At 35.0% G+C, this 15,276-nt stretch overlaps 1 protein-coding gene across 3 annotated transcripts in view; it reads right to left on the reverse strand.

The window, feature by feature from the left end:
* Positions 1–774: 774 nt before the first annotated feature.
* The window catches only part of PPM1A (protein phosphatase, Mg2+/Mn2+ dependent 1A), a 45,605-nt gene continuing 31,103 nt past the window's right edge, over positions 775–15,276 (reverse strand). For 2 of the 3 annotated variants that reach the window (XM_042453292.1, XM_042453299.1), the window contains 3 exons: positions 10,385–10,493; positions 6,712–6,769; positions 775–4,039 (listed from right to left, as the gene is read on the reverse strand). In XM_042453292.1, the coding sequence (XP_042309226.1) occupies positions 4,010–4,039; positions 6,712–6,769; positions 10,385–10,493 (197 nt within the window). In that variant the 3' untranslated portion in view covers positions 775–4,009. The remainder of the gene's footprint in view (positions 4,040–6,711; positions 6,770–10,384; positions 10,494–15,276) is intronic. The other variant, XM_042453308.1, reaches the window with a different exon arrangement.

Here is a 15,276-nt window from a genome sequence, read left to right on the forward strand (position 1 = left end):
TTTGACTAGCTCCAAAAATTACCTCCTACATCTGGTTTTATCTGTTCATTGTAAAGGATGTTCATGTCTTCCTTCAGTTTTTCTGATAGCATGCTGCAAGCAGAGCACAGATCTACTCTCAGTAACTTGCAGATGAAAACTGAAAACATAAACTGTGGAATTTGAGTTTCTTTTTGGCACAGGGACAAGGAACATATGGCCCTTCAGAAGTTGGTGTAGACTGCAGATGCGATCATTCTGCCGCATTGGTTATGGTAGTTTTGGAAGCACTCTAACAAACATAGTCTTACCCATCATTTCCCACTTGAAAGTGGAAAATGCTGGGAGATGTGTGTGTGTGTGTGAAAGAGACAAGCCATTATAGTTATGTATTTAATATTAATACATTCGACACTGGGGGTCTCAAAATGTTTATGATTAGAAACAGTGAAGTAGAACAGTAACTGCAACATTAACAATGGCTCTTAGTCTTCTTTGAGTAGTAAGAAGACAGAAACTTCAACTACCTCAAAGGTAAGAGACACATTGCTAAAAAGGAATTAATTTTCATTTGTGGCTGCTTTAAATTCCTTCACTAAATCAGTTATTATTACTGTGGTATAGCACAGTGTAATCACACTGTGGGTTTTTTTACATGCATTATAGTACTTACTGATCAGAGTCTTCTCTCTGATTTGAACTTCAGATCCTTCCGACTGAAATGAAACTGACAAAAGGAAAACCAGCCCACTATTTTGAACCAGATGTACTGCTGTATTATGCCACTACCACAAATAAGGTTACACATTCATTTTTATAGCGGTTTCTAAACCATGAGGATAGAAATCTAGTATTTCTGAACTGATGGAAGAATGGAGCCTTATGCAGTGAAACCAATTTTTAGACTGAAATATTTTAGTCAGTTAAAACTTAACGTAGCACTTTCCCACTGCACAGGAACACACATATATAAACATGAAACCATGCATAAAGTGTGAGATTTCTAAATGAACTCAGAACTTGCATTTTCAACACAGTTATGTTCAGTGTATAAATGGAATTCTATAAAAAGCAACAAGAAAAAATGAGTCCAATGGGTCACTTTAAAAACAAAACAGAGTTCACCAACTCAAATAGTAAGCTGAATCCAACCATGATTTTAAAAGTAAGAATGCAGAGATTATTTTGGTGGAGAGTTCTCAGAACACTTTGCTGTCTATAGAACTCAGTGATAAAGTTAAAAATATAATAGAAATGCAATGCTATCTCAGAGTAAGAAAACTTTACAAACACACATATACAGTAAACAGCAGAGATATGAAATATTAACACCTTACAGATAAATTTGGGACCATCATATTCCTTTATTTTGTCAGCACACAGGAATCCACTCCTCCCCTCCAGTTAGGGAAATAAATAGCACACAATTCTTAAAAACTCTGCGGCATCACCCCTGAGGAGTTCCATCATTTTTTAAGCATTTAAAAAAGTTGCAAAAATGAAAAGTGCTTTCTTTTTTGCAGATTAATGAACAAGAATGCACATCCTTGCTAGAAAACGTGATGCACTGATTAAATGAATTTAATCTCATTTTGGTATACGTAAAATAGCAGTGTATTGAGCAGGCATAATTGACACAGTGCTTTGACCACTTTAAAGTGCCAAACGTAAGGGAATCTACAACTGCTGTGCTTTCTGCCACCCCCCACCCCCCCCTTCATAGCACTAGTAGCAACAGCAGAAGATTTTCTTTAAAAAAAGAATGGTGCACTTGCAGTCAATTTTAAACATGTGCTATGTCTTTATGACATTTTATATTGTTCTTTTAACATATGGCTTTCCACTGGTGATTTTGAAAAACACTTTAAACCTTCATTCCCACAGTTGGAGCAGAAGCTTTGCAATTTTTACAACTACACTTCGGTAAACATGTGGGGATTGGGGGGAAGGAGCAGACAGAGTTCTTGTTCCAATTCTAAACCAGTTTAACACTAACTAGCTGATGATGCAGTATTTTAAATTCTGGTCTCCTAGGTACTTGTGAAGTTATACATTTGAAATCTTTATAGTTTGAACTCAACAAATTTGTACATTTTAAGCAATTATTTGTAAATAGGGTGAGGGACTTGTTCTTCAAAACCCAAGGTTGCTAGAAATGTATAAATACAAACAGTGCTTATGTTTTCTTCGTTCATGCTTCAACAGGGTACAAACTGAATACAACCATATGTTAAGGTTAAGCACCTCACACAAACAAGAGGAATAAAATTAAGTGTTTGCTGGTATAATGCTATCCTTAATTGAAACATTATTAAGTTACTTTTTCACTGTTTGACACTCCCTAACTCTTCAATAGTTTTAAGGCTATATATACACACAAATGTATATTTCAAAGTTAGGGGGAAAGACGGATATAGAAAAACACATTATACATTGCTTCCTATAAAAAGGTATACTTTACACCTTTTTAAAAAAATTCTAGCTACATTGCTACAACCTATTTATATATTTTGCTGATTTTCCTTTGGAGTGGCATCTGCTGACTGAAAGGTTAAACAAACGTACATATTGATCTTCAACTAAAAAATACAAGGTGCACAAAACAGTAGTTCTGCAAACACAACTGATCTGAAAACTTACTTTTGTATGTTCAGTAGCAGAAAAGTGAAGTCAAATTAGTTGTATTACTGTACTTTCATATTTTTTAAATTAGCAATTTAATCCCAACAGCTAAATATCCTGAACAGGCTGTATTTCAAATCACATGTAATGTATTGTTAAATCACTAATTTTTTGTTCTAAGTCAATGGGAGGTCATAAAAAAAATACCATAAAAAGTAAGATTGTCAGGCTCTGACAAATGAGTTTTCATTAACAAGAGGCAAATATAAGCTATAAGCTCATGTTACTCTCTCAAAGTAAAATTTTTCAAAAGAAACCCATGTAAAAAGATTATTCCATTTCTCAAACCATATTACACCAGCTGAAAAAATCCCCCTGTGCCTTGGGCAACAGTTAAGAGTTTCCCCCATTTCATAAATGGGCAATTAGTTAATAAAAATATGTATTCACATGACATCTCATTTACAAGCATTTCAGAAGACGGGGAGGGGAAGGAGTTACGCATATATTGTTAATTTCTGGTTTGTTAAATCAAGCTTTATTGATAAAATGGAATTCAAAGTATTTTACTTGGAACAGCAGCCAGCCCAGCCAATCAGGATAATAAAAATGGAGCAGACTCCTAAATATGGAAAAGATACAGCCTTATATAAGCTAATAACTGAAGGTAAAGATTTGCTCTGGGGAAAAAAAGGTTCAAATAATCAAGGCATGTTAAACCCCACAATCTATATTTATGGCCACCTTGGATGGTTGGTGATTCTGTCCCCTTCTTTTTCCAAACTTCCCATATATTTCATGGGAGTTTTAAACCCCACAGGAATTCAGAACAAGGAACAATTAAAAGTCAATGGAGAATGAACTGAAGTCCAGTTATTTTCCATACTAGAGTTGCAATTATCTGCCTCTGTATAAAATATCCTTTACATAATTTGTATGCACCTCCTGAGCATTAGCTGGCTAGGTTGCTGCTCCCAGCAATCCAGAATCACAAATAGGAATAGAAAGGGCTAGACTATTGTTGCCTTAAAACAAACCAAGCTGTTCATCTAACCTTAAGTAATGTAAAGCAATTCAGTATTAAATAAGCGTTTTGTACAACCACAATTGCACTTTACAAAACAAAATCATACAACATAAAATTGCTTATTAGAGTCCAATTTACAACATTATGGGTTCATAATCACTTTTACAGAAGTCTATTTTGCAAAAAAAAGGGAGAAAAAAGGAAAAAAGGATCAGTTCCTGGGCTAGGTGTTGGATCGATGTTTTCTGGTGTAGTCATTTCCGCCAACACATCTTTTCCCTTCAAGTAAGGTGGAAGGTGGATGTGAAGAAGGGTCACTGTGGGTTGAGTGCATCTTTCATGAGGATAGTGGGTGTCAACTCCATAACTTAGATAGCAGTGTTACCACATATCATCTGTTGATGCAGAGTCCTTAAAGAAAAGAGAAGGAACCCTTTAAAGTCTGGAGCGCCCAAAATTACAGCAGTTTCTGGATAATCCAGACTGAAAAGGGTAAATATATCGATAATTTTAGGATTCTGGTCTTACTTTCTTTCAGAAGAGCTCTACTCTGGGAATAACAATGTACAGGCATTTAACAAGATATCTGATTTACAAAGCTGGTGAAACTAGGCCTCAACTTTAAATGATTAATCCAAAGCAGGCCATTTTTAGACGTCAGAGTTAACTGTGGCTAATGATTTAACCTAAAACTTATTCATACATGTGGTTGTTTGGGTTTTTCAGTTTTTCTGCTACATAAAGCTTAGAAAACACATTTCAGTGAAATCAATGGTACATACTTTAACATCTTAAAATCTAGATAGAAGAGCTATTTTACATAATAAATACAAGAACTACTCAGGAACTGCCTCTCTTAATGATGTTCAAATAAGGGACTATTGTATCATATATCAGTTCTAGGAAGATAAAGTCAAGTTTGAGCCACCCTATGAGACATCACCTGAGTACAAGAAAAGAAACAACAGCATTTGATGCCTATGTTCTGATAAAACTTGCCCCTCCACAGATACTGCTGCTATAAAATATATCTATAAAATATCCTTTACATAATTTGTATGCACCTTCTGAGTATTAGCTGGCATATGTAGTTATATGTGCTACCATGCACCTTATTCTGATCTTTTCAGGATAATACATTTTTCTGCTTTTCTGGCATTTGAAGCCTGAAAGGTTAGATGCAAGACCCTCAAAAATTCTGAAGCCAGTAGAATAAAATGGAACTGGAATGGGTAAATGAAAAATGCACATGGGGGGAACTGAAATGCCCAATTTTTAATTGGCCCTGTGTAGTTTAATTCATTTTACATGGCTATATAAATAGGTATAATTCACTATACAGAACTGTACCATTTAACTGATTCAATTAACCTCTCTGGCCTCACAAGAGAGACTAGGATGGCCCCATCCTTGCTGTCCTTTCAGTGGCAAGTTAAAAGGTTTTTTGTGCTGCCAGTCCCTTACAGACAGTTGAGGTTGGGCTCTTAATGCTCTATGGTGCTGGATTTGAAGGTTTTTAGGGATCTGTATATAGTTTCATTTTTATTGTTTTAATGTGTTGTATTATTCTTAACTGTTTTAATATGTATTGTTTTTATATTTTAAATTGCATTTTATTCTTTTAATGAGTAATGTATACCGTTGTTGTTGTTGCTGTTAACTGGCCTTGAGTCAATCCTGACCCACAGTCAGCACTACAACTGACTCTATCAATGTAGCCCGCAGCAGTTTGATTGGAATATCATCTGTTCCTAGTTATTTGTTTTTCACCATTTCTCTTATTGTAGCTTCCACCTCGCTTTTTGGAATTTGGGGCTCATCTTCATATGGCTCTTTGTTCCATGTGTCCTTCATTTCATTCCATGTATACTGTATATATACCCATGTAAGTTCTGTATTTTAACTCTTATTAAGAAAAGGAAACATCCCCTGGTAAAAGGCAAGAGTATAATCTGTCTTGGAAGCACTGACCACTTCTACTCTCTCATCCATCCAACCAACCTTTAGTGTGAGCACAGTTATGCCTGATGAAATCTTGTAAGTTCTTTGGCATTGTTTTCCTTTGCCTCCTTCTTTTAGATCTTTTGTCACTTGCCCCTAAGTTTTACCCTCAACTTATCCACGTGTCATATCAAAATCCATAATTTTGGCCCTTAAACCTGCCCTCAATTTATACATGAGGTCGACTTATAGTCAAGTATACATGGTAACTCTTCTGTGTATTGCAGCATGCATGATTTATATAGCTACACTCCAATGTCTGCATACACTTTATTGGTGTATGTGCCCCAACACAACTGCAGTAGAAGTGAAACACTTTGAGGCAAAAATCTGGTGAGGACATAGATGGCTGTATGTATTTGCCTTAAATAAAAAGGAAATTGCTACTGCTTCTAGAAGTGAAAAGTCAATGTGTATTTGTGTGTTATGTGCCTGGGGCACATACACTAATAAAGTGTATGCAGACATTTGATACAGAAGACTGGGTGAAAAAGAGGAAGTACAAAAGAAAAACAGGACAAAGCTTTAAAAGAATAAACAAGGAAACAATAAATAATTTCAGTATACTAGTCAGACAGCAGCATACATGATTTACATAGCTACACTCCAATAATTCAATTAGGTTAGGTAAACTGGAAAATGCCCAGTGAGCTTCTCTGTCTGATGTGGCTATCAAACCTCAACAAGTGAGCCAAATTCCAGTGAGGAAATGGAGACAAGTTAATGGCCTGTCCATCAAGTGCTAAACCTACAGCAAAAATAGACTTAGTGGGTCAACTTTATCCTGAACTGCATTGCAAGATGAGACAACAGAGCCCTCAATTCCACATTTAACACAACATTGATGTGTGGCAAAATATTTCTTGTTACAAGTATGTTCACACTTCTGATTTCAAATAGAAAACAACTGTGGATTCACAGTAAATTCTCTCAACATCAATGATGAACAGAGACTCACTAATCTGGACATTTTAATTATATGAACAAAATTAATTTTAAGCACACTGACAAATAAACTTTTCAACTACGGACACTGAAATGCTTAATAAAGGACAGGTTAACAGAATAGTACCAATACTCACAGTATCATCATTTCTATAAGGATTCAGTCTGTTATAAACTGCTTCAATCACACTCCGTCTAAAGCAAGTGAAGAAAAGAGAGGGTTGAAAGGTCAGCATTTCCTAGAGACTAATTGTGATTTTAAAACACAGATGCTTAAAATGAATATACTTCGTTTAAAATCACTGAGCAGCATTCACAACTTTATGATTCTATGAGTAGTAACTTGACGATTCTATCTATAAAAAATGTACAACAGTTTTCAACCAAATGGTATTTAAAGTGGTTTACCATAATTCCATAAAATCAATAAAGAAACAACTATATAAAACCATACTTCTATTTAATAAAAGCAGACAAAAGCAACAGCTAATTAAGCAGTAGCCCATAATTATCTACAGTCCAAACATGCTGACAACAGTGAAACAAATCAAATGCCACACTAAATTAAACCACATCACAAGATCTACTGGAAATCCAAGTTATATATATATACTTTACCTGGTACCTAAATGACAATAAGAGATATTAGACTGGTCAATCTTGGTGAGAAGTTCCTACCTACTTTCACATTTGTGGCTATGCAAATCCTATCCAAACTCTATATGTCCTTAGTTTTTTGTGGGTTTTTTCGGGCTATGTGGCCATGTTCTAGAAGGTTTTCTTCCTGATGTTTCCCCCCGCATCTGTGGCTGGCATCTATATGTCCTTCTGTTTTGCCTTTATTTATTTTCTAGCTAATATTTTAAGAAGGCAGCAGCTTTGAGTCCCTGTACTGAGAAATTATGGTGCTTATAGACAAAGAGGAGAGGCTTGCTCTGTTTTCAAAGAATCATTCAATCATCTGAGAGCACCAGTAGAGGGCCAGAAATTAAAGAATACGCCATCCAGTCCTTTGTGCCCCAGAGGACTTGAATTTCTAGGGACATTTGAAGAGCAGCCTTATAGCAAACCCATTTTGAAACATCCTATAGATCATGCTTGAGAAGTTGATCATGTCAAAAGTAGATTCAGGGATGGAGGTCACTGACACCCCCCCCCCCAATAAGAATTTTGCCCCAAATTTCTAACATTACAGTAACACAAAACTTAGGTTGAGCATTTAGAAGTCTAGTTCAGGCCTGCTGCACAAAAAAGGGACAGCAAAGTTACAAAGAGAATGCAAACACAGCTTCATATACAAATGGTTTTCAGTGACTTACTATCTGTAATGCTAGAAATTTAGGGTCTGATGGAAAATTTCAATGGGAAGGAAAACAAAATTCTTATTTGAGGGAAATATCCTCATTCTGCCCCCCTCTCAACTACACCCCCCAAGTAGGTATTTGGATCACAGTCTATATAATGATCACATTTTCATGAGCATCTTCTAGGTAAGGGAAATTTGGGATATTGTTATGAACTCATCCAGTCAGGAAATTCTAAGTAATCCTTGCCAAATATCCAGTATTAACATGTTCAAGTCATTTCAGTTGATCTTTGATCCAGGGGTACTTAAATCAATCTATACATAATGCCCTAAATTTCAGTACAAGGCAGTACAGTCGCCCCTCTGTTTTCATGGACTTGGGATCCATGTTCCTCGCTTACGCGAGGAAAGCACCTCTATTTTTAAATTATGTTTTTAATGTTTAATGATGATTGTATTTTAGTTAACGGATGAGTGATGGAATGTTAGTTTATATATGTGTTATGTTTTGATTTTGTATTTTATTTATTTGCTTATGTAAATCATTTAATATATTATGTATTTAATAATAGTAATAGTAATAGTAATAATAATAATAATAATAATAATAAATTTTATTTGTATTTTCCGCCTCTCCCTGCAGATCGAGGTGGAATTACAGCAAAGAATAAAAACCACACTACAATACAAAATACAATATTCTCTAAATATACAATCACTAAAACAACAGCAATATTACTACCAATCACTAAAAAGGCCAAATCATCGTCAATTTTCAGTGCTATCAAGTCAGAGTGGGAATGTTCCATAAAATCAGCTATAAAAGGTCAGGTGGATATTTGTTTATGTAATTTTGTTTAATGTTTAATTATGACTGTATTTTAACTAAGGGATGAGAGATGGAATTTTAGTTTGTATATATTGTGTATTGTTTAGGTATTTTATTTATTTGCTTATGTAAATTGTTTATGCATTTTGTGTATTTGTTTATGTAATTTTGTAAACTGCCCTGATCTTTTGGAAAGGCGGTCAATAAATAAGTTTATTTATTATAAAATACATTTATTATGTGCAAATGGCAAATGGAGGGAGATAAAATGGGTCGTTCATTGCCATTCAAGCCAATGGAGCTTGAATATTGGCCGTTTTTGTTTTCGTGGGGTGTGTATGTGTCCAGAACGGATCCCTCACGAAAATAGAGGGGCAATTGTAGTTTAAAAACACCCTAAATGGTGAGATCTAGAACTGCCAGAATGAATGAGGATTTTAGCACAGCTTTAGTTGTGGTGTCTTCTAAAATTTATTTACCTACATTTAATACATATTTCTATATGAAAATCAGTTGAAGGAGGCTAAAAGTTACAACCTCATAATTATTCAAAAAGAACAATTAAGAGTTTTACAATAAACTAAATTGTAGCACCATCTAAAACATAGTAGGAAAAGAAACGCTAAACATATATTTTGAAAACAATGGCTAGAAATACCTTCTGCCTGCTAAATGTTGAACAGTGACAGGACCAAACAAATCTCTCTAGGTAGGAAATGCCATTAGCCCAATACGATCACATAAAAGACCCTCTCCTTCATGTTAATGTAAACCTCTGACAGTAGGTGGGAAAAGAGCAAAGCTACACAAATAATGTTAATGTTCAGAAAATTTAGAACCAGTGAAGACCATTCTTAAAGTACTCGAATCTCTAAACCAACACTTGATAATCAAGGTAGATGATATAGGACCAGATTGCATTGATCAGTCCCAAATAAAGGAGAACCACTGAATTAATTGTTGAATTAGAGAGTTAATCTGTAGGCAAATCCAACTGAAGGCTAACAGTAGGAATGAGCCCACATCGTATAAAGTCTTGTCTATGCTCTACAGAAAACATTCTGATCTTACCATATCTGTCAAATATTTTGATGTTAAATATCATGAAACAGAAAATATCTACTTCCATATCTATTTATTAAATGTTTCATAGTGTCATCATCAGTGTGCATTAATCCATCCCTAAAGTCTTGTGCTAATAAGAATAAAATTATAAATCAAGAAAGGCAACAATGAATTTTGTGAAAAGGGAACCATACAAACAATATTTAATCTACCAAATAAAAGTTGCTTTGCTAATTCAGTCAAAAACATAAACCAAATACCAAAACAAACATAGTTTTATACATCAGTACACTTTAATATTTAAGAACATCTGTTAAAGGATGAGGCCACCCTTAAAAATAGCGTGACCTTTCTTCATCTGCAGTATGACACAGGCTTCCTTTTAATTTTAGCAACCACCTCCCAATCACCCACAATGAATGGCCCATGCCTTCATTTCTTTTCTTAATTACATCCCCAAATTTGAAATAAATGGTTAGGGTGACCATTGATAAGCTCCTCCAAAACACTTTAGTCCCATCTGCCCCCCCCACAAACCTTTAAGAGTGGCCTTATAAAAAATACATGCTAATCTAAAATCAAAAGCATATTTACACTGGTGTAAACTCACTTGCTTGCCAATTCACCCCCTGGGGGAAGGTCTGGGATGCTCTCTGTTTGTAATGTACGCATGACGTGGACTAAGTCTGGCACTCCTTCACCCTGCTTCTTTATGATCTCTGGGAATCAGAAGCACTTTCTTGTAAATTCAGTCCAAATGCAATTGATAAGACTGCAACATTCATTTTTATTGAAGACAGACTAATGTTTGAAACAGTTTTCTCTTACTGAATACTGACTTTTCCGTGACTTTGGTACCCTAAAAAAACAGTGGTGGGAAAGAAAACAATTCTCCTGCATATCTTTCATACAACAAATATAAAATATATTAGTATATAGATGATAATAAAAACATCTAAATGGGATTGCAAGGGAGTGCTAAAAGAGCACTGAGAGATTGGGTGCTTAAAGTATCTAAGAAGAAAACAATTATTTACAAATGAACTTGACAGATAAATTATCTACAGCATTTTTAGTTAATGAAAATTAAGTACAATGTGAGAATGGCTTAGGACCATTTTACAAACTGAAATACTAAAACTTCACTGACATAGTACAAAGAACACAACGCTTGAACAAAAACAGCATCAAGAAACCATGCATTACATTAAACTGACAGATACAAAAATTCACACAATTACGTAAGGCCCATTGAAGGAATTTTAGAACAGCCAAAAATGTGCATTTTGCAACAAATTATTCTATTTTAAGCAGTATTTGAATGGTCAATTTTATCTTCAAGTCAATACCACAAAATGCACCATATTCACAAAATATCAGGCAGCAAGGTCTCAGTAATTTAAAAAGAAAACAAAATAAATTCTTAGGTAGGTCTCAAAACATCACCAACTGCTCCAGTGGTCGAAAAACTCATGTAAAGATAGAAATGAATAATAACTGACACTGTTTGGACATATAACATATTAAAAAGCCAGACCATTTATTCAGTTACCCAGTACTGTCCTCACTGACAGTGCCCTCCCAACCTGAGGCAGTGGTCCTTCTCAGACTTGCTACCTGAGAACCTTAACTGAAAGCATTGAAGGGATCAAGCATTTTCTCCTGCAATATTGCTAGACATCAAAGTCTCTTATTATGGATGTTTTTTTAGTAGGAGAGGAACAGTTTAAAATCAAGAGACTATTTTTGCCTGTGGGCTACCATTTCCTGAAAATACCCACGAATAATTTTGATCAGAAGTGCTGTGTTCCCAAAACAGGTTGTTTCAATCCTCCACCAAAATAAAACTAATGTTATGAACTACATTTTTTGTAATCTATACCAGTGTGCTATATGAAATCTGTTTTAAACAAGAACACAGTTCTAATTTGGGGGGAGTTGTAACTTTCTCTTCCCAGCAAGGTTTAGTCAAATTTGTTGGCTAACAAGATAGCACTTGATGGCAAACACAAGCCATTTAATTTAATCCTGTACCTGGTCTCTCCCGCCCCCACTTCCAAAAGAAAGAATAGTTAATACGGGACAGGACCTAAAGAGCTGCTTAGCCATAAACAAAGGGCTTGGGCTAGCCCAGTAAAATAATTTAGGTTTTCTCCCCGCTTCTGATATCTTAACAGCTAATTGCCTCAGTTTCAAATGTATATTGCCATATAGCAGAAAACTATGCTATGTAAGTGGCAAGGATGATGCTCCTTGAGATCATGGAGCTGGCTATACAGCTCTTTGGATCCTGGACAGCATTTTGAATAAAGCATCTTTCTTTAAGACTGAACATATAACTAGGGCCAGATTATGTATTTTATCATCTGCTACTCAGAACAAAGACTTCTAATGCTGAAAACTGAATAAAAGCGCAAAGATCTCATATTTGTTTTGTCAAGTTCTTTTATTTTGAATTTTGAACATCTATTATAACATCTAATATTACTATCTTTTGTACAAAAATAAAAAGATTTAAATTTTCCTGAACTACACAATTCTACAACCTAAAGCTGCAGTACATTTGATATACATTCTCTACTAACATACATTTATACTAGAGAGATACTGGTACAATCCACAATTATGTATGGCACAATCTATTGGCCTTCATGTTCTGATATCTTTTATCTTATCAATGCATATTGCAGCTCTTTCTTATTAACTTGAAACACTTTTTCTAACTGTGGCAAAAGAAGATGAGAGACAAGCAAAAAGCATTGATGAGCAGCTCACTTTGATACAATTGCTCTTAACTACAAGAGGCTATGGTTTATATTGGGGGGTGGCACATTCTTTATTTTTACAAGTGTGGGAAAGTGCTTTTATATCCAAAGACCAGCCTGTTCCTTTCTTGAGATGAGAGAAAGCATGTATATCTAAACATTTCAGTTTTGCTGAAGATAATCCATACCAGTGCTACTCAACAGAGTCCTGGTATGTTGACAAGTGGCAGCCCATGAACCATTGACCACTGGTGAGCAGCAGGTTTCCAGGAAAGAAAGAAACAGTTATGACCAATGGGTTCAAATAGGGTGCCAGTCTCGATACATTGGGGGGGAGCCTTCCAGTTCTCCACATTGTTAGCTTAAGAAAGAGCTATATCACGCTTAAATGGATCAAACTCAGTGAATTCCATGAAATACAGAAATGTAAATTAGTGCATTATTCAACATACATGCATTAAAAATGTATTAAAACCATGCTTCAGTTCTGCAAGTCCCACTAAAAACATGAATGGACTTTGCATTGGTGGAGCAGTCTGAGGATTGCAGTCTTAGTACTGAATGAGGGATCTGTTGAGAAGTACTGGTCTAGTCTCATTACTCTGAGACTAGAAGAATGCTTGGACTACATTTTTCAACATCTGTAATTTGTACTGAATTGGTTCAGGTGGCACAAATACTGTTTACTACACAATTACAGCTGAAATTGTTCAACACAGATACAGAACATGGAAAGGAGATAAAGACAGAATAATTTACTTTTGGTATAGGCTCTTCTAAACCAATGTGAAACATAAGTCCAACAGAGCAATAAACAAATTGTATTTATAAGATTAACTATTTTACTTGAATATTAAAGGAAAGGTATGAGTCCTAAGTCTAATCAGTCTGAAAAATTCTCCATGGTAAACCAACTGTTTCTTGGCAGTCTGATTCTAATACTTTTAAGATGTCCCTTTTTAATTTCAATGTGGGCAATATAATATAAACTTACTTATATGCTTTTATTGAGCATGCCAATTTAAAACTTAAATTCAAAAATATTACATCTGGCATTTTAAGGAGATAACAGAATCAGTTTATTGAGTGCATTTCTGAATAATTCAGCTAGTTCATCAATTGCATCAGATTCTGATGAACTGTGAAAAAGAGAACTACCTATTAGCTACTTCATATATAACTTATGAGGTGTTTGTGCAGGTTTCAATGCAGAATTTCCACTGCAAATGCTGTCTCAACAGTGTCTAAGTTACAGTACTCTTTAACACCTTCCAGATTTAAAAAATAGGACACAGATTTCATGCAAGAGCATTTAAAAAGAAAATATGGAAAGAAATACTGCTTAGAAACCACATGCAGCTGCCTTTGAATTGCTTCTGTGCCAAATAGCCCATACTGTTTTTAGAATTCGGGACATTTTAAAGAGCAATTCAGGGACACTGTGGGGGCCTGAACAGGATACTTTTCAAAACAATGAGGTATGATCACACTGACCTTTGGCTACGTTGTTTATTCACATAAAGTTTAATTTCACTCACTGACAAATAATTGTAAAGTCAACCCATGTATTAATAGGGAGTTTGTTACACTTAGTATGTATATAGTTTCAGACATATCCCAAGAAACTTATGCATGCAAACACACATACAGAAACAAAATAGATGATTTTACTTTTTGGCTATAGCCCCTCATACCATATCTAAAATGTCTCTAGAGGAAGCTCTGGTCTTCAATACAGTAACAGCTTTCTGGTGGTGAATAAATCCAACAGAATGAATATTCTGAAAGGCCCTGGTACACTTTTGCTATAATTTTTACACACACCACTAGATAAGGAAAACTGTCAAACACGTGGACAAATAGGGAAACATTATTTTTCTCTAACATCTGTCTACATTTCATCCATTAAATATGGATCAACACCCCACTGGGTTGTTGCAAGCCAAGTTCCTAAACCATATTTAGAGTAAAACTTTACATTGTACCCACCTTACTTGTATTATATATGTCCGATTTCAAACACTGGGTGTATGGATAAAATGTGCTTCTTAAATATGAACTATCAGCAGCCACTATCTGGACTTCCCCCAATACAGAGAGAATGCACTGTAAAAAGTACTTACTTTAGTACATATCCTCATATCTTGGGACAGTTACTTTTTGGAACTGTCAGAATCCTGTAGCCAACATAGCCAGTGTTTGGACTAGTAGCCTAACAAGTAACTTTTCCTAGCTGTGCTCTTACTAAAGCTTTTATATACCACTTGTTCAAAGCATTTCACCTACATTATTTTCCTGTACTTCTTATAGCTGGCCCATAGCATATATCAGTATTAGTATCTCTCTAGTGAAGACAAAAGAAAGGGAATTGGGTGAAGTGAAAGTAGTGTGCCTATGATTTCTAGTGAGATCATGACAGATGAGATTTGAACCAGAGATGTCTGGACTTGTTGCATAGTTACAGCCATTATTCTATACTGGTTCTCAGTAAGCAATCTAAAGTCTACTTTATTCAAGACATCTCTTATGTTTGACTCAATTTGTTAGGTTATATAAAGAACAAAATAAATAAATAAATAAAGTGCACGAAAAGCTTAACTGAAAAAGTTAATACAACAGACATAAAAATATGTCACACTGGTATACGACACTGACAGCTCCAGAGCCTTACAATGTAATAAGCTTAGATATATAACACCATTTTTTCAATAAATCTGTTTTAAAAATTTTAATTTCT

The sequence above is a fragment of the Sceloporus undulatus genome, chromosome 1, assembly GCF_019175285.1.
Source record: "Sceloporus undulatus isolate JIND9_A2432 ecotype Alabama chromosome 1, SceUnd_v1.1, whole genome shotgun sequence".
Taxonomy (NCBI): Eukaryota; Metazoa; Chordata; class Lepidosauria; order Squamata; family Phrynosomatidae; genus Sceloporus; species Sceloporus undulatus.